This window comes from Molothrus ater, chromosome 3 (genome assembly GCF_012460135.2).
Source record: "Molothrus ater isolate BHLD 08-10-18 breed brown headed cowbird chromosome 3, BPBGC_Mater_1.1, whole genome shotgun sequence".
Lineage (NCBI taxonomy): Eukaryota > Metazoa > Chordata > Aves > Passeriformes > Icteridae > Molothrus > Molothrus ater.
Genome location: NC_050480.2, coordinates 19606092 through 19630088, shown reverse-complemented (window position 1 = coordinate 19630088; position 23997 = coordinate 19606092). Strand labels below are relative to the sequence as shown.

Below are 23997 nucleotides of genomic sequence, written 5' to 3'. Positions count from 1 at the left end.
ATGTAAGAAGTTGCCCAAGATTTGCTTCTTTTACAGTTCTGACGTTCTAGGTGGTGCTGTTTTCAGGATGTGCTTCTAAGAGATGCACCAAATTGAGTGATTGGATGGCTGGCAGACTTACAATCTGGCCCTAAAACCTGAGTGGCCGTTTAGTGCTTGTGAAGTGACAGAAAATTAGGGTTACTAAGATTTCTTTCACCTAACATGGAAGAAATTTTGTTTTCGTACATGTGGCAGATGGTCTGCTTTTCCAACCAGCCAGTGCTAACAACAAATACCACCACTAGGAGAAAGCGATTTCAGTACATCAACCGGAGTTTGCCAGCATTTCCAGCCCCTCCTTTGGGGCCTCAAAGCAATGTTTGGAAGCGTGGCTAAGTTTTCACTGGTTTCTCTAAGTTTTTCTCGGTACACCAGCACTGCGGTAGTGCCTTCAAATTCCTCTTCGCACCCGGATTCCTGTATGCGTATATATATATAGACACACACGTATATACATATATATATACACACACACATATATGTATACATATATACACATATATAGAGCATTAATTTCGTTTTATCTTTGCCCTGTCCCTCCACAGCAGCCCCCCAGGGAGGAAGCGAACAATGAGCCCGAGCTTTGCCGTGCTGGAGAGGTTCCCAGGGTACTTTCCATGCTCCAGGTGAGCGCAGCTTTCTCGAGGCATGGAGCCCCGGGAGGGCCCGATCGGGGCCTGCCTGGGGCGGACCCCACAGCCGGGGGCTCAGCGCAGGGCTGGGCTGGCCGGGCCCCTCCTGCGCCCCAGGCCCTGCTCCGGCCAGCCCCCTTCGCTCCATCCTCGGACCTGTTTCTGCCCCCCGGAGCCCCCGGCCCGCCTCGCCCCGGCCCCACCCCGGAAGCGCCTCTGGCCTGCCCGGAACCTCGGCAGCCGGAACGCAGCTTGGCGGCGCCGGGGCCGGGCCGGAGTGCGGCGCCAGCTGGGCCGTGGGGAAGATGGCGGCGGCCGTGGTGGGCCCACGTGGGCGCGGGGCCGAGGGCACGGAGATGGACACGGACAGCGGTAACGGCAGCAGGCACGGGGTTGGGGCTCTCTCTTCTTCTGAAGCATCGCCGGCCGCCGCTGTGGGCCGTTTCTGACCTTGGAGGCTTCTCCTCTCTGCCCCGTCCCAGCCCGCCGGTGGGTCCGTGCCCCTTCACCCCCCCGGCTCCGGACCCGGGCCGAGGCTGGCGCCGGTCGGCGTGGGGGGAACGGGAGCTCCGGCCCCGGCCCTGCCCCTGCTGAGGCCGCTTCTAGCGGCGTGGGCGGTGGCTGCCATTCGCGCGGGGCCTGCTGGCTGCTCCTGCGCTGGCCCTTGGGCTGTTCCCACTCAGCCCGGGAGTACCGCCCACAGCTCCTTAATTCCCTCGGCCCACCAAAACAGCTTTCGCTGCCCACTTTCCTGGGAGAGAGGGGAACGACTGCAGAGCTGCACGAGTTCCGTGTCTGTGCCAGCCGGGATCTGCTTCTCACCGAAGGAAAGCCCTGGGACGCTCTCGTTCCAGTGATTAACCCTTAGCGCACGGTTCTGCATCGTTCTCGCCTCCTTGCGTGTTATGAGAGTGTTGCTAACCAGTTGTGATCACTTCTTCGTTCTATCCTGTGACTGGACTTCTTTTTCTCTTTATTCTGGGAGGAGTCAGGGTTGTGGCCGTTTGGAACTGTGGCTCCAGCATTCGTTCTGTTTGGTTTGAGCGCCAGAATTGAACCAAAGGGAAGCGTTGTGTGGGAGCTTCTTTCAGAGCTCGTTGCTTAAAGTTCGCTGTGTTTTAATTGTGTCTACACCTTGATCACTGAGCGAGTCTGAAAGAGTGAGATAGAGAGATGTGTATGTGTATTTCACAGCAACACACACAGAAACAATTAAAACTTTTTATATTAAATCTATGCTAGATATCAGTCTTTCTTATTCAGAATAGGGCCCCAGGTCCTACTTCTGATTGAGTTAATCTGGTTTAAATTATTTTGAAATACCTCCTCTTTATCTCATGCTGTTGACTGATAGTCTGATGTATTAAAGAATAAATTATGGCAGGTAGTGGAAACCTTGTTAATTTTTCTGTAATTGTTGAAAGCAAAATGTTGTTGGTATTCTCCAATTTTATTGGCAGAAGATGTTATGTAAAGGAAATGATACATGTTTTTGCAAATTTCCTTTTTATAAGTCTGATCTGTTTTTTATGGCTAACTGCAAAAGTTCACCCTAAGCAGTGTGGGGGAGTCAGGTTTGGACTTTCTGTAGGTGTTTGCTTTTGTGTGTGTAAAAAAAGTCACAAACAGGGCTGATTCCTTGTTTAAAAGCTAAAGAGCAGCATGGACAAGGCCCAGGGGTGAAAACTTGACGTTGTTTTATGTGTAGGAACCAGGATGTGGCTCCTACATGTAAAACGTCATGTGGTGCTGCAATTACTTCTTTTCAGGCGATGGTTTGAATTTATTTTTTATTGGAAACTCAGAATATGGATGCAAATATCTAGAAGGATATTAAAGGATAAAAAGGATGCCTTTAAATAGTTACTGAATGTGTTGAGAAAATTTGCCACTTCTAAATTTCCAATTTGTAGTAAGGACTGTTGGAAAACACTCCCATAATTTATTTTGAGTGGAGCATGACATACCACTTGGTAGTAGTAAAAGTCATACTGACAATGACCAAGTATTCAGTCATTATTTCTCTTCCACATTTGTTCTGTAACCACAGACTCTCACTTTTTTCCATCAGGATAACCAAATGCTCCCCAAGCCTCTAAACATGCCTGGGCAGTAGAGGTTTTGTTTTAAATTCGTCAATGCTACTGTTTTGCTGCTATGTTGTTTGTTAGGTTTTTTCTGGTTGAAACAGGCACATGGAGAAGACAGAATAATGAATTAATGTGGCAGAAGAGTGTATGTTTATGGTTGATTAATAATTAAATAGACAGTTGATTAATGGGGAATATCATTAATAGCTGCCTGCATCGTTTCATGGAGAACAGATCTTGTGAAGCACTCCTGGCTTCATTCTCTTAATGGTTTGGTTGATAAAGGTACTTCATGGGATATAGTAGTGCTTACAAAGTAAAGGACTTGGCTCAGTAGAACTGTGGTTTAAAATTTAAATTTTCTTTTTTAAAGAGTTTGAGAGTGGTAAATGGATGAAAGTGAGTCACATGAGGAATCTGGGACTGGGTGGGATCAGAAACCAGCTTCCTTCTGTTCAGCATTTGGTTTTGCAGTCTTGAAAGTTGTATGTAAGATAATTAATTTAAAATTTAATGTGGCACAAATATTACTGGAATAGTAGTTAATGGTGGCAGGACTTGGTGTATGCTCTCCTCTTGATTACATGGTGAAGTGAAATAACTCAGCTTATTTCAGTACACCCTAAACTTGCAGCCCATTTCATTCTAGTTAATCACCTGCACTGTTGAAGACTTCTATTTTTGCAGTTTGACCTACTGAACAGAGTAATGAGGACTAGCTCTTCATGTATTTCTTGTGCTATCAATTTGGCTGTTTTCAGCTATCTTAATTCCAAACTTTGGTATTGTAACTTCAGTTCCTTCTTTTATTTTGAAGGGCTCATAGGGGTAAGGATTTTGACTTTGGGGGTGTTTTATACGTGTAACTTGAGCAGTTACTTACCCAGAAAAGCACAGTGCCTCTGGTTTCTTTTGAGCTGCCTGTCTTGATGCTGTATTCCACAGAGCAGTCTCCCCTGGGTTCATTATGCTTAGGTAATTGTATTTTTGCTGGCAGCGTTGTCTCTGAGCAGGTTTTGCTGTCACATAAGAAATGCCCCCCAGCTTCAGTTTAATTCCTGTGGCTGTTTGCAGCCAAACACCAGATGTCACTGTTGCAGTTTCTCTGGGAGTGTGTACAGGCATATGTGCACATATTTGTGTGGATAGGCATTTATAAGTTACACTTTTAAAACTGGAAAATAGACAGGTTTTCCCACCACAATTACCAGCCCTAAATATAAAAATTTTCAATAATCTAATAATAAATGTCTATGGCTGCCCTCTCCCTTTTGCGCAGCCTCTTTCAATCACTTTTGATCATCACTGAGGTGAGCAAGCATTGCACTGGATAGTTTCTAATAAATTCAGTATAATGGTGTGTGTCTGCTTGAGGAATTAATTGTAACAGCACATTTACAGTAATACCTTGCTCTGAACTTGGATAACATTTACATGTGGAGCAAATGGCACTAGTGAAGGATTCTTGTTATAAACAATTCCTGATACTTTTTTTTGCTTAATTTGTTTCCTTTTTTTTTTTTTTTATCCCTAGGTTCTGAGTTAAGCTCAGAACTTCCAGAAGACAGCTACTCTTCGGGAGGTGAAGCCCTGGATGGTGATGATGAAGATGAAGCAGCACCCCCTGGCAATGTGGCTGAAGAGGCAAAAAGCTCCAAAGATGGCCCAAGTTCAGGATGGGCAGATGCCATGGCAAAAGTGCTCAACAAAAAGATTCCACAGAATAAGTCCACCATCTTGGCCAAGAATAAAAGCCTGGAGAAGGAAAGAGAGAAAAAAAAGCAAGAGAGGCAAGAAAAGAAGATGAGGGTGAGAAAAAGATGCAGTATTCCATGTGCAGTGACTGTGAGATGGGCTACATGCAAGATAGTCTCAGAGCACTGTCTCAAATCTCTGCTGAGTCTGTCTCAGCTTTGGAGTCTCTCCTTCACAGTGATCTTGAGCAGATTAATTTTTTTTTACTTTCCAGTCATGCTGTGTAAGGTTTTTTCTCTTACTGCTTCTTATGGGTCATCAGGCAGGCTGAACATTGGCAGCAGGAGTGTTCCAGTCTGTCAGCTTAAGATGTTTTCTTTTTTGAGGGGCTGAAAGCAGCTACTTTAAGCTTGATTTTCTACTTGGCATTGTTAATTTGGGGTGAAATTCACTTTGTTGGCATTTCAAATTGAAATGGTTATCTACCATAGAAAGTGAGAGGGAGAAAGAGAAGAAGACTGCTTCCATTTAAATTGTACTGTGACTTCCAAAATCAAGGCCTCTAGGTTGAGACTGCAGTAATCAATGATGTGGTTGTGCATTGTTGTTTGCTCCCCTCAGTCATGAATAGAAAATAGTTTTCTCAATAGAAAACTTCTGATCGGAGCTTTCTATTACCATGTCTGTGCCCTAAACTGCTTCTGGTTCTGAAACTGGTATGAAGAAACCAAACCATGTTGGCAAGTCATTTGTTTGTGCCTTTAGTGGAACTTTTAATTCCAGGCTCTGATTGATTTCCCTTCAGGCTAGAAATACATTAATAGTTTTAATGTCTCATCCTACCAGTTCTGTTTCTGTGGGATAACCAGGTTATTCACCTGACAGTTTGGGACATGCTGCAGTTGGGCCGTGGCTTGCCTTTAAATTCAGAGAGCTTCACTACAGCATCTGCACAGTTATGGTTGTCCTAAATACCTGCTCTCATCCAGTAAATATGTGAGAATACTGCAAAACAGAGATGGGCCACAGGTCCCCAAAGTGACTTGTTTGCTTTAGAAAAACTTGAAAGCAATTTGCCTTTCATTGATTTCTTGCTGATGAAAGGTAGGATAGGGCAGTTCTTTTGATCAAAGGCCAAAGCATGGTCATAAACTCAGAAATTCATAGTAGTCTGCCTGTAATTATAAAGATAAGGACTCTGAAATTCCATTAGAGACTTCTTGCATAAAACAGATTTAATGGAACATCACCAGGCCTCAAACACTGTTAAATTGTTCAGAGGGGAAGAAAAACTTACTCCTAAAGCAGAGGTCATGAAATACAGTGGTCTCCTATTGCAGCAGAATGGTTTTCTGTCTGCTGGTAGGGAAAGGGGACCAATTTGGTTTTGAAATGGAGAGCCTCCAAAAAATAGACAAAAACCAATACTGTACACATGACTTGTTGTCTGGTGGACACTTGGTGCTCTTCTTGTGTTAGAGTTCTGCCTGTTGTACTCTTTGCTGAGTGTTGCTTTGGTCACAAAGCCATACTGGGACCAGTTCTGTAGGGGGAAGTCAAATTCTCTACTTTCAAAATATGACATGCCAGTCTTGATGGACCCAGGATTTTACTATGTATAAATTTCTCTGTGATCAGCTCTGTGATCAGCTTGTGAAGTCTGGGATTTGAAGGCTGTCTTTGAATAATTTCCTTGCTCAAGGCAGTTGTATGAAAGCACCTTTTCCTAGGCTTTTGCTGCTGGATGTAGATGACTCTGAGATCTGAGTGTAGCCCCTGTTGTGTCAATGCAAGAGACTTGTCCAGCCCTATATTGGAGTTCCTTTTACTTTCAACCAGACTGAACTTTGTAGATACTTTTTTTTCTCCTACTACATACTCTGTCAGGTCATGCTGCATTCTCAAATGTCCATGTTGTTTCACATAACAATATTTATAATGCAGCTTGATAAAAAGCGGGAATGGGAAATGATGTGCCGAGTGAAGCCAGATGTTGTCAAAGACCGAGAGAAGGAAAGAAATCTTCAGAGAATTGCCACAAGGTAAAAGTTTTTCTGAATGCTTTCCTTAAATGTATGTATATCAAAAAGAGGAGGAAAAGGCCTGTGCAGGTAATCTGTTTCCAATCAGATTGAACTCTTAAGAAGTGACTAGCAGGAGCTGAGAGATTTATAGACAGGTCTGCATTGTACAGTATCAAGTTCAACAAAAGATTTCAGAAGCTTTATGAAAGAGTAAAAATTTAGATGGGAATCTAATGTTTGCTTAGCAGGAGTGCTTTGTTGCATCCCCTCATTTTGTTAATTTAATGCCTTAAAAATGCAGAACAGTTGTTACTACTGTTCTGGTTTTTTGCTTCTCCACAGAGGATTCACCAGATCCACAGTTGTGAAGTTCAGCTGCCTGTTCACATTGTGGTAGTTTGATGTCACAGAACTAGCTGAACATTTTGATGTGCTGCCTTTATGTCCTTACTCATTCCTCTGCCCTATCCCCCAGCTTCAACTGCCGTTAAGAAACTTGCTTGAGTAATTTAATAACTGATTTTAGGACAAATAACATGCTCCCAAGGATGAAACATGCTCAAGGATGAAACTGATCTTAGTGCCATGTTATCAGGCTTACTTCAGAGTCTGAATAGTTTGTTACTGGTTCCTAGCAATAAGTATGAAGGAGGAGTAAAAATTGAAAGTCCTTTATATTCTAGTAAATGTTACTTCTTAACCAAATCGAGGTTCCAGGTCACCATTTTGGGGAGTTAGAAGCCATCCAGCATCTGCACTGATTGGCTTTAGTAGGGGGTTCATTTCTGTGGAAGGAACTTGAGTTAAAAGATTTGCTTTGTTGTCTTTTTCCCTGTCCCAGAGGTGTTGTACAATTATTCAATGCTGTCAGGACACACCAGAAGAAAATGGAAGAGGAGGTGAAGAAAGCAGGGAGCTCTGAGAGGAAGCGTGCTAAACTGATGTCTTCTGTTTCAAAGAGAGATTTCATTGATGTTCTAAGAAACATGGAGGGGGCTAAAGGAGCCAAGAATCCTGCTGGGAAGGCCACTAAAAGTAAACAGGTAGGCTTCATCTGTGAGAAAAAAAATCTTACAAAGTACCTTCTCAATATAATGACTCTCTGTTAATGTGCTTGCTCTTCATAAACCTCTGACCCCAATGGCTGGGATGTTTTGAGACTTGTGGAAGGGAACAAGTAGCCTATTTTCCCTGTCTTTTGACTATCAAAGTACAAAACACTGGAAGCTCTTCTGATAAGACATGGAGCCTTTTATGCACTTAACTTGGTTTAGCTATGTTTAAAAAAGATTATGAAACACTAGATTTTGTCTTGGATTTTACACCAGGCATGGAACAAACTGCTAGATTCTGGTGGGTTGTGACATTTGGAATTTGGCCAGTAAGAGTTAGCTCCTTGAAATTGTTAAAGACCTGGGGGCTGTTCATCTTACACAGTGTGTTAGACTGTACTTGTGTGTCCCCAGAGTTTGGTCATGTCAAACTCGCTTCCTCTGGGTGATTGGTGTCTGAAACTGAAGGTTTGCCATACAAAATGAGTACCACAACAGAAAGAAACACAGGCGTATTAAACCTTATATGTAGACTTTTCTTTCCCTGATTCTCTGTGTGCGTTGGGCTGGTGTGGCTTCCTTGCTCTTGAGATGTTTTGGAAAGAAATACATTCCACTTTTCCCAAATGTGTTTGAGACACAGTGTAGTTGGACTCATCCAACTCTTCATCAGTTCTTTCAGCTCACCAAGTAGCTCAGGGTTGAAAACAAGTTGCCCAGACAACTCTTTCTCGTATTTCAGAAGCTGCACGTTTTTGAAGCGTATTTGTGTTCAGGTTTGAACTCTGTGCTTGGTGGTGGGTGGAATACTGTAGTTGGCACAGACACACTGCAGTTAACTAAGTGCTTTTCCGTGCCAGCAAGAAATACTGGGAGACAACATTTTGTCATATGTTTTTTGTTTGTGTGCACTTGGGGAACATGCTGAAACACTGCCTGGCATGGAGTGCTCATACAATTTTCATGCAAGTGCAATATTAAAGTATTTTTTAAATTCTTTGGATAATGAGAACAATTTAGCTTGGTGCTGACACTTTATTTCTCCTTAAATAATTCCAGCTTGCTTGTTTGGGTGGGGGGACATGTGTATGTGTGTGGTTCTCTTTTTTTGGTTCATTTGTTTGTTTCTCCTCCCTTGGAGTAGCAAAATATTGGAAGAATGGCAGTGCCAACTACTGTTGTAGTCAGCATTAAATCAATATCTGAGCAAGAACTAGGACCTTTGTTTTGTGCCACATTGTAGCAGGGCAATTTTTTAATTGCTAGGTCAGAAAACACAGATTGCAAATGTTTCTATGCTAAAGAAAAGTTTTATTTTGGCAGCATCAGTAATAGCATATTTCCATTCAAGACCTCTGGAGATGCTATAGCTGCTGGCTGGTTAGTCTTGGGTTTGAGTATTAATGTAGGTGCTGCTTTCACATTGCTTGTGCACAAAAGCTGGGGTGGGGATCGGGATTTTTGGTTGGGTTTTTTAACTGTATGTCTGCCTAGACAGACCACCCCCCTTCCTCTCTCCCTTGTTTCAGTGATTCTTCAGCCTTTGCTTCAGTGACTCTCCATTCAGTTTAATAGTGAACCAAACTCTTCAATAACTCCTTTTCAAGCTGTTCCTAATCTGCCTTATTTTCTCTTGAGAACATATCTTACTCATTTAGCAAGCTCCCCTCCTGGTAGTTGTTGAGGGTTGAGGTTGAGGCCAAAATCTGCTCTTCATTCTCTTTCTCAGAATTACACAAATATTTAGCCACTGAACACTTCTGCTGGCCTCCACTGTCATATCTCTGCTTCTTGGTCTTTGAGAGTGTTTCAGAGGGTAGGAAACCTGGATGAGGTTTTTCGGTAGTAAATTCCTTGCAGCAGGGTTTCAGCAGATTGCTTGTGCCATCTGAAAGCTTTTGTTTGTTTGTTTTGTGGGTTTGTTTTTAGCAGTCAAGAGTATAGAGTGTATTCCTTTTTTAAAAAGGGGGGGGAGATACATTTATTTATCTCAGCAAAAACAATGGAAGAGATGCCAATCCCAAAATCCAGGCACTCTGCCATCAATTAAAAGGCAGTCCAGAACAATAAAAACATTACCCCACCCACATAAAACAAGCAGTCAGCAGGAAAAATAGCAGAAAAAAGTTTTACCAGTGAAAGCAAACCTTTTTTGACTCAAGCCTTGTGCTGTGACAAGACTTGACTGTATTTTGAGAATGGGTGAAAGCATTTTCTTGCTCTGCAGCAGTTTTTAAATGCAAAATGTGCTTTGCATTTTTAAAAGTTTGGCAATTTCTTTCACGTGTCAGGGGTTGTTGAAGAAACCCCTTATAAAGCTCTGTTGATTGACTGTTTAGCCAAGTATATTTATGTGTGAAAAAAAGAAATTAAATGCTCTGTAAAGGCCCATCTGCAGTGGTATAATTTCAAAGTAGCATGACCACTCTTTGAATTTTGTTCTCTGTTTCCATCAGCTTTATGCGTGCCTGGGAAGGGCAGGTAACATGTGCCCCACTAGAACATTGTTCATAGTCTTGTTTACTTTTAGCCATTGGCCTAAATGTTACTTGGCATATACCTAACCAACTTAACTATGAAGGAAAGACTGTAAGGCTGTGTAAGTTTTCCTGTGCCCTTCATGTGAAATTGTAGCCCTTCTTGGAGTTCTGTGTGCCCAGCTGGGAGTAATTATTTTTCTGAGCTGGAGCCAAAAGCTTTGCCTTTCATATCATTTGCTGTTTATCAAAGTATTTCTTAATCCTTGCTGAGCCAGCTGACTTGTGTAATATTTTTTCCTGTTTTTTTTCCAAGTTACTATGCATGATGCTTGCCTCTGGGTAAGATCATCTAATTTCTCTCCCCTCACCACCTTGTCTGAAGCCTTGCAATGTTGGAGAAAAATGTAGTCATTAAAAAAAGTAATAATAAAAATCCCACTTGTTTGTGTTCAGATGGGCTTTAAGTTTTGGGTTGGGCTTTTTCTATGAATCTTTTATTGGCAGATATGAGAGCTTTCAATTTGTTAAACAAAATCCTTACACACCAGCTTTTCTTTTCATAATGTGTTGGTCATATCTTCTTGTAAGACATTACAAGAAACTTTATGAAACTATAGGTTTAGAAAGGGTACGTGTCAAAAGCACTGTTTTTTCATGCCTGGAGACTGTAGTTATTTTATGTCTATAGAAAGAATACAGAAGTAGGTAGTGGCAGTAAAGGATTCCTTGTAGGAACCTTTTGTTTTCTTTAGGTCCTTAATACAGGGTGCTCTTAGGAAGTACCCTTGCTTCCAGGGTCGAGTGAAGTTCTCCTAGAGTTGCACAGATAGGTTGGCTAATGTACCAAACTACATGAAGTCTTGAAATCTTAATTGTAAGAAGACAAGCAAATTCAGAGGAAATTCAGAGTTATTCTCCACGCTTGCTGTGTATTAGTTACAATTTCATTGTGACTTTTGTAATTTGTGCTGGTCCCTGTTAAGCATTTTACTGTGTGGTAAAACATTTTTTAGTGACACATAAACAACTGGCATGAAAGTTACAGATGCTCTTTAAGACAAGCATAACCTGCGCTCATTGACCTTTCATTTTTTATTAGGACTTTGTAGAATGGTTTTGCTTCAACTTGTAAACTTTCTTAAACCAGATCTGTTGCAGAACATTTCAGTGGTGAAAGTAAGAGCAGGATTTCCTGGTCTACTTCAGTAACCATGATCCAAATTCTGCAAGGTAATCTTTCTGTAAGCTAGGCTCACTACATGACCCCAAGGTACAATTTGCTTCCTGTGTTGGGATGACATCTGGAAAAAAATGGTGTGTTGGTCTCAAAATAGTACCTATTCTAAAATAAATTATTGATGGGAAGGAAGATGAGTGGAGAAGAATATAAGTGCTATTTCATAGCAGCGATTGCTCATATGGGACCTAAAGTGCTTTTCCAGAAAAGTTACTCCTACCTCAAGCAAATTTTATAAGTGCTCCAAGTATCTGGTAAGTAATTTGTAAGGATAGTGATTAGAGTCAGACTTACTATAGATTTTTCTTCTGTTCATGAGACTTTATTTTAAGCCGTAGTTTGAAGATTGTTCAAGGGCAGGAGGAATATTATGCTTCCAACTTTGACCACTGTTCTTGCTGGGGTACAAGGATTGTCATGGGGGCTTTCATTTTTTAAGATAAATGGGGTATAAATTATGCTTTCCAGCTTAAAAGTCGCATCAGTTTAAAAACTGAGAGTGACTGCCTTCGTTTCTTTGCAGCTTCTTGAGTACTGGCCATCAGCTTGGTCTGTTTCTTTCCACTGCTTTTACAGTGTAGAAATGCGGAGGGTGAAAAAAAAAACAACTGCTTTCATTCATATACCTCTTTGGAGTGACAATAGTCTGAACAGTTACTTCAACCTGCATTATGAAATTGTTTCTGAAGTGTGGATGAAGGCAGAGATGAATTCTGGAAATTTGGTAAGGTGTATCAACACCTCTTTCAATCTTATCAAGAAACTTCCTTAGGTGATAATAGCATTGCAGAGTAGCACAAGTTTATTGCTACAGCTGTTGTGTGCTGGTTTTACAGACCTAATTGAAGGAGTAACCAGGCATGCATATATTCCAGCAGATTTGAGGGGGCAGCCAAGTATTAATTTAGTTCAGCTGTAGCCAGAGTAGATATATTCTCCCAGTTTTAATAAATGTCTTCCCATCACATGCACAAAAACTTTTAATTTGGATTCCTTTGGAATCCTGCATTTTTATCTGTTTTTCCTAACTGTATGTACATTCTCTTGAAGGTTACCCCATATATGTTTGGAGCTGATGCTTTTAATGAAGTTTTTTGGTTTTGTACCAGAAAGTTGCTGACAACTAATTGTATGCTGTATTCTTAGGGATAAATACAGTGCAACCTGCCACCAGTTTGCTATATCCTATAATCCTTATGTTCTTTAAGGTAAAGGGTTGTTGTGCAGTACTAAAGGTTCTTTGATTATGACATTTTTCTTTTAAATTTGTTTAGAAGTTGTATTAACTTAAGAGAGTTTGGGTCATCAACAGGATTGGGTTTTTAAGACGTGCAATTGTTGTCATAGCAGGTAATGAAAATCTGTGTTAACATGGGAATATAGACCTTCTTCAATCTTTAAATGTCAATTTAAATTTGTCAGTGTTACAATATTTAAATGTGATTGATTCAGTGTCAATAAGTTGACACTGTAAATTCAACTCCACATAAGATAATTAAGGGTCATGTGAAGGGCAGTATTTTACTGGGTTTACCTTTTTTCCTATGGTATTATACTCAGATATCCCTTTCTGTCCTATTTATCAGATATTTGATCAGAAATCAGGAACGGAAAAGGCTGTGATTTTGCACTTTGTTCCCATCTACCTCTTTTTTTATCTTCTTCCCGTTCTGTGTTCCTGACAGGTTCTTTCCCCCTGCACCTGAGGGCCAAGCAAGTATCCCGTGCCTAATGCAGGAGCAGCCCTGACAGCTGTTTGCACAGAAAGGCCAGTCCCCTGTGTGTCATCATGAGTCACTCTCAGTTCAGTTGAATGCTGCCTGCTAAGATGCAGATAGTGTGTGATCAGTGAGGACAGATATCTTAAGAGAATTTGGATGCTGAATACTTACTGCATTTACTGAGGTGATGACCTGAGGTTTGGGGAGGGCAATCTTCCAGATGTTTATAACTTGTCCAGATCCAGGCAAATGTTCATGGAGATAGCAAAAGATATGTTGCCAGCTCCAAAACACATCCTTAACTGATTTTTAAGTTTAATAAGAATGAATGATGCAAGGTTCCTGTAGAAAATGTCTCTGTCTTCCTTACAGCTGAAGACAAAATACTTTAAGTTTGTCTTTCTGTGAAAAGGAATGAAGTGGTTATATTTGAAACATTGCAAAATCCTTCACCATGAAGCAGTTGAAGCTTGGCAAATTTTTAAGTGAATATAAACAGGGACTTGTGATTGAAATGTCAGGCAATGCTGAGACAGCTCCATCTGTCATATTTGAGAGTAACTTGCCTTGCTATTTGTTTATTAGTGCACATGATAGTATGATGTGTTTTGTTTTCCCAGAAGATGTTGCAAGGCTTTTTTTTTTTTTTCAGTAAAACTATGTCAGAAACAACCACATTTGAAAAACTTGTGGCATATATCTTCTTTTGATCTTCCTGTGAGTATACAAAGCACAAAGAGTCAAATCCTATTAGACTTTTATCTGGTAAATCAAGTTGGAAGCCTTATAAAAGCAGCTCTCCACTCTTGGCTTTGTTCATAACTCTTATAGGCAGGGCAGTGTACTTAGAGAAAAATACATCTAAACATTTCATAAAGTTTTATAGAAAAATGTTCTCTGGAAGTAAGAAGGTTTGGGTGGAGCTTGTCTATCTGAATAAGTTTGTTTTCCCCATTTGAGCATTTGCTATTGGAAATTATCAAGGAAAGTGATTCCTTTACTTTGAAGTCTTATTAAGGTATAAAATGTTGTGATTTCCAGAGTGTGTGTGTTATAAATGACCTCTGTGAGTACCTGCTCATCTGTTTATCTTGGTCAATAGACTTCAGGAGTGGTGGATCATACTCCTTCCATCCTGCAATTGTTAGAGGGTTGCTGAGTTCAGTAATTTTTTTTCAGTCGTGTGGGAAGTCCCAGCCAGGTTTTAATGAATGTTTCTGAAATTTACTGAAAGATTAGAAAATGTACTTTTTAAAACCTGGTTAGTATTACAAATTATACTAAAACTACCTCTTGGAAAGGTCTGACCTCTTTTTGGTTTGCTGCTGAACTTTTGGACAGTGGTCTGCAGGGGGTCTGTGTCATTTCTTCTCCACCTGCAGCTGTTGGGAAAGCCCATACAGAAACATAGAGATGCAAAGGTCAGAAATGCAGAGAAAGGGGAGCCAGATGTTTAAGATAAGGGATTGGGATCCTGGGCAGTTTACATCTTCCTTCATCAGGCTGCTTTTAGAAAGCAGCCTGGGAGTGGTGAGGGGTGTGGTCTGTTCCTTAATGAGGTTGCCACTCATACATGGCAATGTGAGGGGAAATTACAGAAATATAAGATCAGAGAAATTTGGATTTGGAGACCTCTAGGATATAACATAACCATTGAAGTAAAACCAAGGGCAATGACTGTAGGGAGGTGAAAACAGACAAGCTGCTTAGCAGACAGGAAAACGTCATTGTTTCACATTTAATAATAAAATTGCATAAAGCTTAGTTCCTTGTAGACTCTGTTTTGGTGTTTTTTTATTCCTCACCCTCCTACCTCAAAGGTTTTTGGATCCTTACACTTCTTCTGGGATTCAAAAGTGGAAATCCTGAGTTAGGAAGAGGCTTTTTCCTTGCCCCACTTCCTTCTCATCAGCTGTTCTGTGAGATGATTTCTCAAGTTCTGGAAGGGACAGGCATGGTCATTACTGTAGCCCTTATTGTTTGCGACAGCCTTTTGGGACTCACTCCGTTATGCCTCTTGCTACATCATAATGAAAGACAGTGGATGATTTTAGCATCATTTGTTGGAAATAATTTGAGTGATATTCATATTATTTAAAAATTTGCAAACTGCTAATTTATTGAAAAAAAAAAAATCAGAAATACTCCAAACAGCTGCAGGTCTGCATGTTTCCTTACTGCAGGGCCAGCAGGCAAGCTTTTATAACAACTTGCAGAAAATTTTAGGTACCCAGCTGAGATAGTATAAGAGTCTTTCATAAATGGGTGACATCTGAGAAAAATCTGTTGTGACTGGAAAATGTTTCTCTAAAGTAAACTGTTGAAAGGCATTAAGATGTGACTCCTGAGAGATAGCACAGTGGAGGCCTTAATCTTGACTGCATACTTTTTTACTAGGTACTCTTGCTATATCTGTGTATTTTCCAGGTAGAGCTTGGTGGTTCAGGAACTGTGCAACTTGCTCCTGGTGTAGCATGCCCATGCTATACATCATGCTCATTAAAACATGGGGAGTCTTGATGCCAGTATGGCCAAACAGGTCATGCAGCAGCATGTGGTGGAATTCCTTGTGCAGCACAGGGGTTTCTGAGATGGCTGCTGTCGATGGCTGGAGTACAGCGCAGGCTGAGGAGTTCCAGAGCGTCCTGTGTGCAGAAAGGGCCTGTGTTACGCTTGAATTCTTAAACTATTTTTGCTTTTCCTGACAGAAATAATAATTTATGAGGTTTCTGGTGAACCAAGCCTGAGGAAATCTGTTCTTTCATAAGCTTTTTCTAAGATTCTTCTTTGCAATTGAGCATTTAATAACAACACTTCTGAATTTTCTTCGTTGCTTAGGCCCAGGTTTATGCTTGTTTTTAGAAATTCTGTAATTGAGTTCTGACCCCTCCAAAGCTGGGCCATGTTTAAGCCTCTGCGTGCCAACCCAAAGCATTCCTTCTCATTCACACATCCCCAGTTGTAGTAAATCCTAGAGGAGGATGTGAGGATGGGGAGATTCCTCGTGCAGGTCGTTACGCTCTGGGTGGTCTTCTGGCTGTGCTCAAAAGGAAAACCACTATTTGTTGTGCTTGTAGTAATAATTCCAGTGTGTTACTTTCAGAGAAGTTTGAACAGGAACAGCAGGTCTCAAAACACACTGTAAAAAAATTTCATTCTTAGATTATTTACTAGAGTTGCCAGAGCAGATCCTGGTGTATATGAGAAAGCTTGTGATCTGGGTAAATCCCCTGTCCCACTGTTGATACCCACAGTGCAGTGTCACTTCAAGTAAACCAGGGCAGTTTAGTTCAGTTGCTCTAATTTCTCATTCAGAGAGAGAATGCAGATGGGCATTGAATAACTCTCACCCTAAGGAATAAATGATTGTGCAGAATTAAACTGCAGCAGAATACATTTCTGTTGTGCAGCTCACATGTTCTGCAACCTGAAAATGCTTCCCAGAGTGAGTTGCTGTGAGAATTCAGCTCAGAAGTTCAAGATAATATCAGTGTAGGTTGTATTCTCAGTTTGCATATTTGTGGGGTTTTGGCTGTTTGGGATCAGGCTTACATAGGAGCCTTTCCTAGAGTCTTGCTGCAATTCAAATCAGATGAAGTTGCTGGCAGCACTAATGATCAAACCCAAGTATCATTTTCCTGTTAAAAATCATTACATTTTGTTTTCTGCTTACATTTCTGCTTTAGATACTTTGGCTGCAGTTTTTTTTCATTTCTTCCCAGCCTGGAGGAAATTTATTTTCTTAGCCTGTGAGCTCGCATATTGCTGAAAACTAACTTAGGAGAAATTATTATGCTGGTGTTCTTTGCTTTTCATTCCCTCCCCCTCTTCTGCCAAGTGGGGGTTTTATTATCATTATTATTGTTATTTTAAATTCAGATTTAACACAGCTCAGTTGTATGCCTGTGCTGCCTGATTGGGTTTTTTTGAGCTCAGTTTACATGGACTTGCTTGGGGATGAGAACCAGAATAGAAGCAGTCATTCAGAGCTAGATGCAGGCTGACAGGGAAGGTAATTGTCAGATGTATGTGAGAATGTGTTCTGGCAGTTACGCTTTTTAACTTCTTCCCCATGACAAAAGCTTCGCTGTGTCTCAAGGTCTTAAATGTTTGTACTGAGCAAAACAGGAACCTGGGGAGGCAGTTCAGATTAATTAGACACGTTAGAATTGTTTTCTCAGTGCTTAAATTTGTTGCTTGAGAGATATTTATGTTAGAAATTCCTTTCCTGACAGGTACAAATAAACATTTATTGTAGGTGATGGTAAAGAGAGATGCCCCTGCAAGCTCTGGCATTTCATCTTATACACAGAGCAAAGGCGTGGGGTCCAGTGTGCTGATTGTAATCCCTAGGTCTGAAAAATGTTCCTTTTTGGAAAGCCTGGAATTCCTGTCTTCTTCTGGACACTGCTCTCGGGGAATCTCCGCGGTGCTGTAGGTGTGTCTGTTGTTTTGCAGATGCAGAAGCTGGAGTTGCTCAAGTGACCCAAGCAGGTGGACAGTGGAGTGAAATGCTGTCTTTTGTCTGATTTCAAGGCATATCTTCTTTTAATGCCATTACTTACCAGTAAGCACTGTGGACTTTGGTCTGCTTCAGTGTAAGGTTCTGAAGAGCTCAGGCAGGTATCATCCTGCTTGAGACGGGGCAGAGAGGATTGATCCCACACCTTGGTGTCAGTGCTGTCTGCCACAGCTCCAGTGCTGAGTTTGGCAGGTCTCAGTTGAATATACTGTCTTGTCATTTACCAAGAGCAAATTTTGTCGCTCCAGTTTTTTGTGGTGGTAAAGAAATGAACAAAAACATGGAGATTTCAAACTTGATCTTACAGCTGCTGTTACTACCACAAGGCTTTCATAGACCAATTCCTTTAAAAGCATCCAGGAGGCAGTTCTAGCCTGGATCTTGGAAGGGTCAGCTGCTTGTTCTAATTGACAGAACTAAGCTTAGTTGGAGCTTAGTTTGGACGTCTGTTTGGTGGTTTTATTAGGACTTGGCCAAGAATTTCAGTTCCTCTTGTCCTGGTGCAGATTTTAGTAAGTGTGTCTTCAAAGCACAATTAGTTCAGGAAGTATGTCCCCACTACAGAGCCCTACTTGTGAGAGGCTTTAGCTAATGCTGTGATAGCCTAGCAAGTAGGCAAGCTTTTTTTGTTGTTTTTTTTTTTAATTTATACTCTTTTTCAACTGGACTATGAGTCCATCAGAGCAAGTATCAGCACTAGTGTAACCACAGTGCATGCTTTGTTCTGCCTTATTTCAGCTCATGATAACAAGTTCATCACCAGCAATTAGTAAAACAACAGTGACTCTTGAGGTATTTTACTAATTGCTGCCTCTCAGACCTTTTGAAATAGGTTGCCAGACCCTTCTGGCAAAGAAAACCCAATTCCAATGTATAAAAGAGGAGAGGAAAGAAAGCAACACGAGAATTTTTCACTCCTTGCCTTACTGAAGGATTCACATTATGTAGCATTACACTCTGTTGTTTATATAGTCTGCTTTGTTTTCATTTGGGGATGTTCAAAGGGGACTTCAGTGTTGTAGTGAGATGTGCATGAACAGCTGACTGGGAGTTCAAAAGCATTTGTGTAGATTGAAAGTTGGTTTATTTTCCACGTGCCAAGAATCAGTTTTGTTTTATTTAGATGAAACTAGATTATGGCATTGAAAACCCAACTGTATTAACATTCTTACATAAAGCAAGTTGGGAAGTGATGTTACAGTTCAACTAATTGTTAATTATACAAATATTCTCACTGCATATTTTCTTAAGACTTTGGGAATGTTTTGTGATGTAGTAGATTTGGAGAGTTTTTATTCTGAGGGGAAAAGAAGTAGTAAATGAGTTAGGAATGAAGATACTAAATAAGGCGTTTTCTTCACTTGGAGGCATGCTTAAAATTGATTAAATATTTGCTTTCAAGCATTTAATCTTCATCTTTGAGGCATGAACATGCTACCTCTGTCTTTCTCCTTTGGGCTTGTTGTAAGACTCTATTCAGGCCTTTGTGGTGCCTTACAGAATGGGTAATGCTATGGAGGATCAGCATCCCTCTTTTGTTCAAGTCCTGCTTTTGTCCTGTTGTTCACTTGACATATCCAGAAAGAAGGGCTAATGGTTGCTGAATAGTAGCTTGGGATGAATTTGAGGATTGAGCTTTTCAAACCCTGAGCTTGCAACTGTCATTGCTGATAATAATCTACTCCTTCTGTGCTGTTAAAAACCAAAACAAAATAAGAAAAAAAAAAATTCCCCGTTCTCCACATCTGGAAAAAAAAAAGAGTTCTGTTGGGTAAATTGCTGAAAACAAAAAATGTAGATGTTTTGTAAGAAATGTGGGATATTTCCTTTTAAGTATTTCAGATTCAACTCTCCTAAATTTCACTGTTCAAATATTGATTTATCAAAGATCTGGGATTAAAAAAGAACTTGGTGATTTTTATGATTTTTTTTTTAACTGGTCTTTATTCTGCAAAGGCAAACAGGTACAACTGCAATACAGTTAAAAAGGAGGAAAACAATAGTTACCTTCTCCTTGCATCCCAGAACAGACTACCTGTCTTTGCACTATCATAACAACACAGATGAATCTTGTGAAAAATTTAATGTCTGCCTAGGGACCTACCTTATCTGTAGCTCTTTAAATCCAGGTAATTGATTGCCCCTTCTGAGATGATGTTAGGTTTACTGGGTGTAACACTTGAAGTAAATTGCTGCAAGAGTGGTGAGTGGTTAGGAGGCACTACCCTTGGGAAAAGGGGAATTGTTGGATGGGAGAAGCCATTAATGAGAGCATCTGTGAAGGCACAAAAGCAAACCCTAAACTGAAACCCAGTGCAAACATCTCGAGGAACAGCTGTAGAGTTTGTCTTTATTTGAGCTGGGCCCTGGGAAATTCCGTTTGGGAAGAAAAGGATAAGACTTCTTATCCTATTTTTTGTGAGGGCAGTGTTTGATGAAGAACTGCAGAAGTCACATGTAGCATTTCTGCTTTGATTACCTGTTAAAAACACATACCTTGTTTGGCAGGCATTTTGCACTCAGATAACTTCTGATGGGGTGATAGGACATGTTTTATTTACAGTAATGGACTTGCATTCTTCATTTCTTTTTTCTCCTGAAATCAAATTCTATATGCTGCTCTATCCCAAATCTTGATTCCCACAGGCTTCAGCTTAAATATGCAGTGGTATCACATTCCTAGATATGCATGGCACAAAAGAGGCGTGGACAGATGTCTACAGTGATCATACATGTACTGCAGGTTTTGCATCCAGGAGGCAAATCTTGTCCGCTGAGGATGCTGAGGTCCCTTCTTTGGAGCAGGGGAGTGGGGAAAGCCTCCCTGGGGTGCCAGTGTTAAATTTATTTCCAAAGACCTTGCAGAATTAAATTAGTATTTTCAGTGCCCCTAATTCCACTTTGGTAGGACAGTTTTGTGCTTGCCTGCTGGACACTGAGCCATGTTTTTCCTCAGAAATATTTTGCTGCTTAGGCATAAACACTGAAATAAATCCTTCCTCAGTACATCGAGCAGCTTTGAGTATTTTCCTCCGGAAAGGATGCAAGCATAGCTTCCAGCTGTTGTGTGAAAGTATTGCCACAGGATGGGGCTGTTGCACTGCCAAACGTCATCTGTCACCTCCGGGAACCGCGACCGAGCGCTGCTTCCAGCGCTAACCTGAAACTCCACTCCCGGCCCTTCTCTTTATTATTCACCAGCCCATGCAGTGGGCCTCGAGTTTATCCACTTCCAAGAGGTAGGAAATTTGAAGTAAGGTGTTGTTGGCTTGCTAAGAGTAGATCAACTTTGTTTCTTTTAGAGGCAGCTTTGTACCAATGACAAGCCCAGGTAGTGAGGTAATAATTCACATAAAGGGGATTTGGTTCACGTATCACCGAATATGTTAAATATTAAATTTGAGGGGGGTTAAGCCTTTATTAAATCCATATTTGTGTTTTAGAAATGTGCCAAGAAGTGTTCTAATGAAGCAGCACCTGGGGGTTAATAAATGATATCATGAATCCATTCTGATTGCCAAGAAAGATTTTAATAAAGGAAGCCATGCCCAGGGTTGACTGTTTCATCCGTGAGGAATAATTGTTGTGTTTCCATATTTCTTTTATTGGTTGGTTAAAACAAGTTTGCATTTTAGCATCAAGTAATTTTTCGTTGTTCTGCATGTTTCTGTACCATTTGCACCAAGACCTGGCCCCCAGTCTGCTGATTGTAGGAGGTGTTATTTTGATTGCCTGGAGACCTTGCATCTTTTACTGCCTTTCATATTTATCTCGTTCCTCTGTTCTTTCTTCTCTTCCCCTCAACCATTCAGGGTGAAGTGAAGTCTGAAGAGGGGCCAGAATGGAATATATTGCGTGATGACTTCATGATGGGAGCATCTATGAAGGACTGGGACAAGGAAAGTGATGGAGAGGGCAACAGTGAAGAAGGAGGTGGTCTGAAACAAGAAGATGACAGTGACTGAATGAAAACCATTCAAGATAATGTTTTATCTTCTTACGTTTGTTTGGATAAAAAGTCAGCATTCTATGAATGTACAACACTTGGAGGATACCTCTTTTAAAAGGAAAAAAAAAAGACTTACACAACCTTGGAGTGTTTTCTCCTCCATGTCAAACTTTTATTTAATATAGCTCCATTTGCTATACTGAAATCCTGAAATATTTTCCAAAACAAGTATAATTTTCAACATATTTCCAAAACATTTTGTACAGTCAAAATAGTGGCACTTGCCCAATGAAAGATAGATTTTGCCAAGGTCATTAAAAGTTTACACATTAGTCATGGCAATTGATGTATTAGTGTGCCTGCATTTCCAAATCACTGCTGCACTTTGAAAAGTTGTTGCAATTTGCAATAGAAATGGCTTACAATAAACACAGAAATGCTGTCACCTTGTAAAGTTATTGGACTCCTATACAGTCTTTACTACTTTGGCCAGAAAAGGTTCTGTAGATAATAAAGGAAAGTAACCATTCATGTGATAGTTCTGGTCTAGGAGCATTAATTTGATTGGAGACAACTCTGGAAACAGAATTGTAAAGACAGAGACTTGACCCTACTGATAGGGTTTAGTATTTATATATGTATATATATATGGTTTTTCCATTGCAAGTCTGAGATTGTATAAGCTAAGAGTCTGGTAGGAAAAATTGCTATTTCACTGGGGAGGGAGAGCTTTTCTAACAATACCACAGAAAATGGTGTTCAGTGTTGTTATGGTGTTCTGGCCTTTTTCAATGAGGAGCCAGAGCTCTGAGATTGATCCTGTGGGTTTAGTCAGCTCTAATGCTAATTCCTCAGGTGTGCAAAGGGTCAAACCAAAGCCCTTCCTCTTAAGTGTGGGCCATAACAGTAACAAATTTGGAAGTCATCTGTCAGGATAACACAATTGCCTTTCTTTAAGCTACAGCATTTCTCTTCAGTAGTTGTTGGTTGCAGAGGTGCATAAGCTAACACACATAAGAATATATTTTATGTAAGCATATGCAGAAGGAATTGTGTGGTGATAAGGGTGTTCTAAATGAGAGGCTGGGGTTGAATTCTGCTGCCTTTGCTGTTCCAGACTGACTATCTGATGCTGTGTCATTTGTTTAACTTTGCTATCACATTTCCCCATTTGCTACATGAAGAAAAAGCCTTGGGGCCCATTACTTGATAGTTAAAATGCATGGTACTGTTCTGTCCATTTCAACAGATACCTTACAGACAAACCTTTCTTTGTACCTGCTTATAGGCAAGATATGATTAGGAGCAACTTTGAAATTTTCAGTCTTCAGTATGGAAATGTGCAGTAGAATTTAGATTTTCCTAACAAAGGCATTGTTTGAACTTTGTGTATACTGCAGGATAAAAACTATGGGTACAAAATGGCAGAGAACCCCATCCCAACAACTGGCAATCATTGTCTTATCCCTAGCCTATTCATCTGGTATATATTGTAGCATAATTCTTCCAGGAGAACTCCAAGCTAACAGCAGAAATGTTTAGATTTTCAAGCTGTTTTGAGTGTTAAACATATTAGATATCTGAGGAGACATTAGTTTGTGGCCTGATATTTATTATCACAAATGAAGGCATACACCCAAAATACCAAGTGGCAAAACCACACAAGTTTTACATATGGTTATCCCAGCTTCTGAAGGCTTGACATCTGTACAGCTGTGCAGTGAGAGGCACCGTCTCATGAGTGCAGTGCAGAAACTGCTGCAATGGGGCTTGAGTCCATGAAGCAGCATAACAGTCTAACCTGACACTGCTCTCTCTCTACAGAGTTCAGCTGCTTTCTGTGGAAAAATTACATCAGCACCCTGAAATCTACAGTTGCTCTCTAGTTTCATATCAGCAGTTTCTTTCCATAATCAAACTTCTGGAAAATAATCTTAAGTTTTCCTTAGGAACTGTGACATCCTGAGGTGATTATTAAAAATTTCAGAATGTTTTCCAAGTACTTTTAGAATACTTGGGTGTTTATTTGTGTATTTTTGGAGTAATGTTTTGATTAAAGCACTGAAGTGAATCTTGTGTGTTTAAGAAAAATGTGGAATCTATCAATATTGCTGAAAGTATTTTGAGCTTCCATTTCATTTAGAGTGCATAGCCTATAAGGGGAGAGCATTTCTTGCCTTTTAAGAAGCATAGTAATTACATTTTTATGTATATTGAGTAGGTTTTTAAATTTTATACTGTACCTTGTCTTTGCCTTGTCCTTTTTTTGTGCCATATCCTGAGAAGCTCCGAGAGTTGCTAAAATTGCTAACTACATGTTTTGATTTTGGACTGCTTTATTTCACAAGTTCTGTTTTTGTTGACTAGAAGTTCAAAAGATCTTCTTTGGCCCAGGCACCTTCCAGTCTCTTCTCTGGGCTGCCCTACCCCCTTTTTCAGTAATGTTCTTCCTCTTCAACAGCTACCAAGAACAACCTTCAGCAGCTTTTCCCAGCAGTCAGAGTGCTCACTCTGTTTTTTCTGCTCCCATGAATATCTCTGCTCAAGCAAAGT

The 23997-nt window shown here is 40.6% G+C and overlaps 1 protein-coding gene across 1 annotated transcript; it reads left to right on the top strand.

Moving 5' to 3' along the window:
- Positions 1-923: 923 nt before the first annotated feature.
- On the top strand, positions 924-21980 carry RRP15 (ribosomal RNA processing 15 homolog). Its single transcript, XM_036380396.2, has 5 exons — positions 924-1046; positions 4299-4573; positions 6404-6501; positions 7325-7526; positions 21308-21980. Exons 1-5 carry the CDS (start codon positions 980-982, stop codon positions 21458-21460), a joined length of 795 nt encoding a protein of 264 aa, XP_036236289.1. The 5' UTR covers positions 924-979; the 3' UTR covers positions 21461-21980.
- The last annotated feature ends 2017 nt before the right edge of the window (positions 21981-23997 follow it).

What these genes read in the sequence shown, in the direction of transcription:
- RRP15 (XM_036380396.2), top strand. Translation starts at nt 980, where the DNA reads ATGGCGGCGGCCGTGGTGGGCCCACGTGGGCGCGGGGCCGAGGGCACG. An exon ending in CTTCAGAGAATTGCCACAAG is followed by an intron (nt 6,502 to 7,324) that starts GTAAAAGTTTTT and finishes TCCCTGTCCCAG; the next exon opens with AGGTGTTGTACAATTATTCA. An exon ending in AGGCCACTAAAAGTAAACAG is followed by an intron (nt 7,527 to 21,307) that starts GTAGGCTTCATC and finishes TCAACCATTCAG; the next exon opens with GGTGAAGTGAAGTCTGAAGA.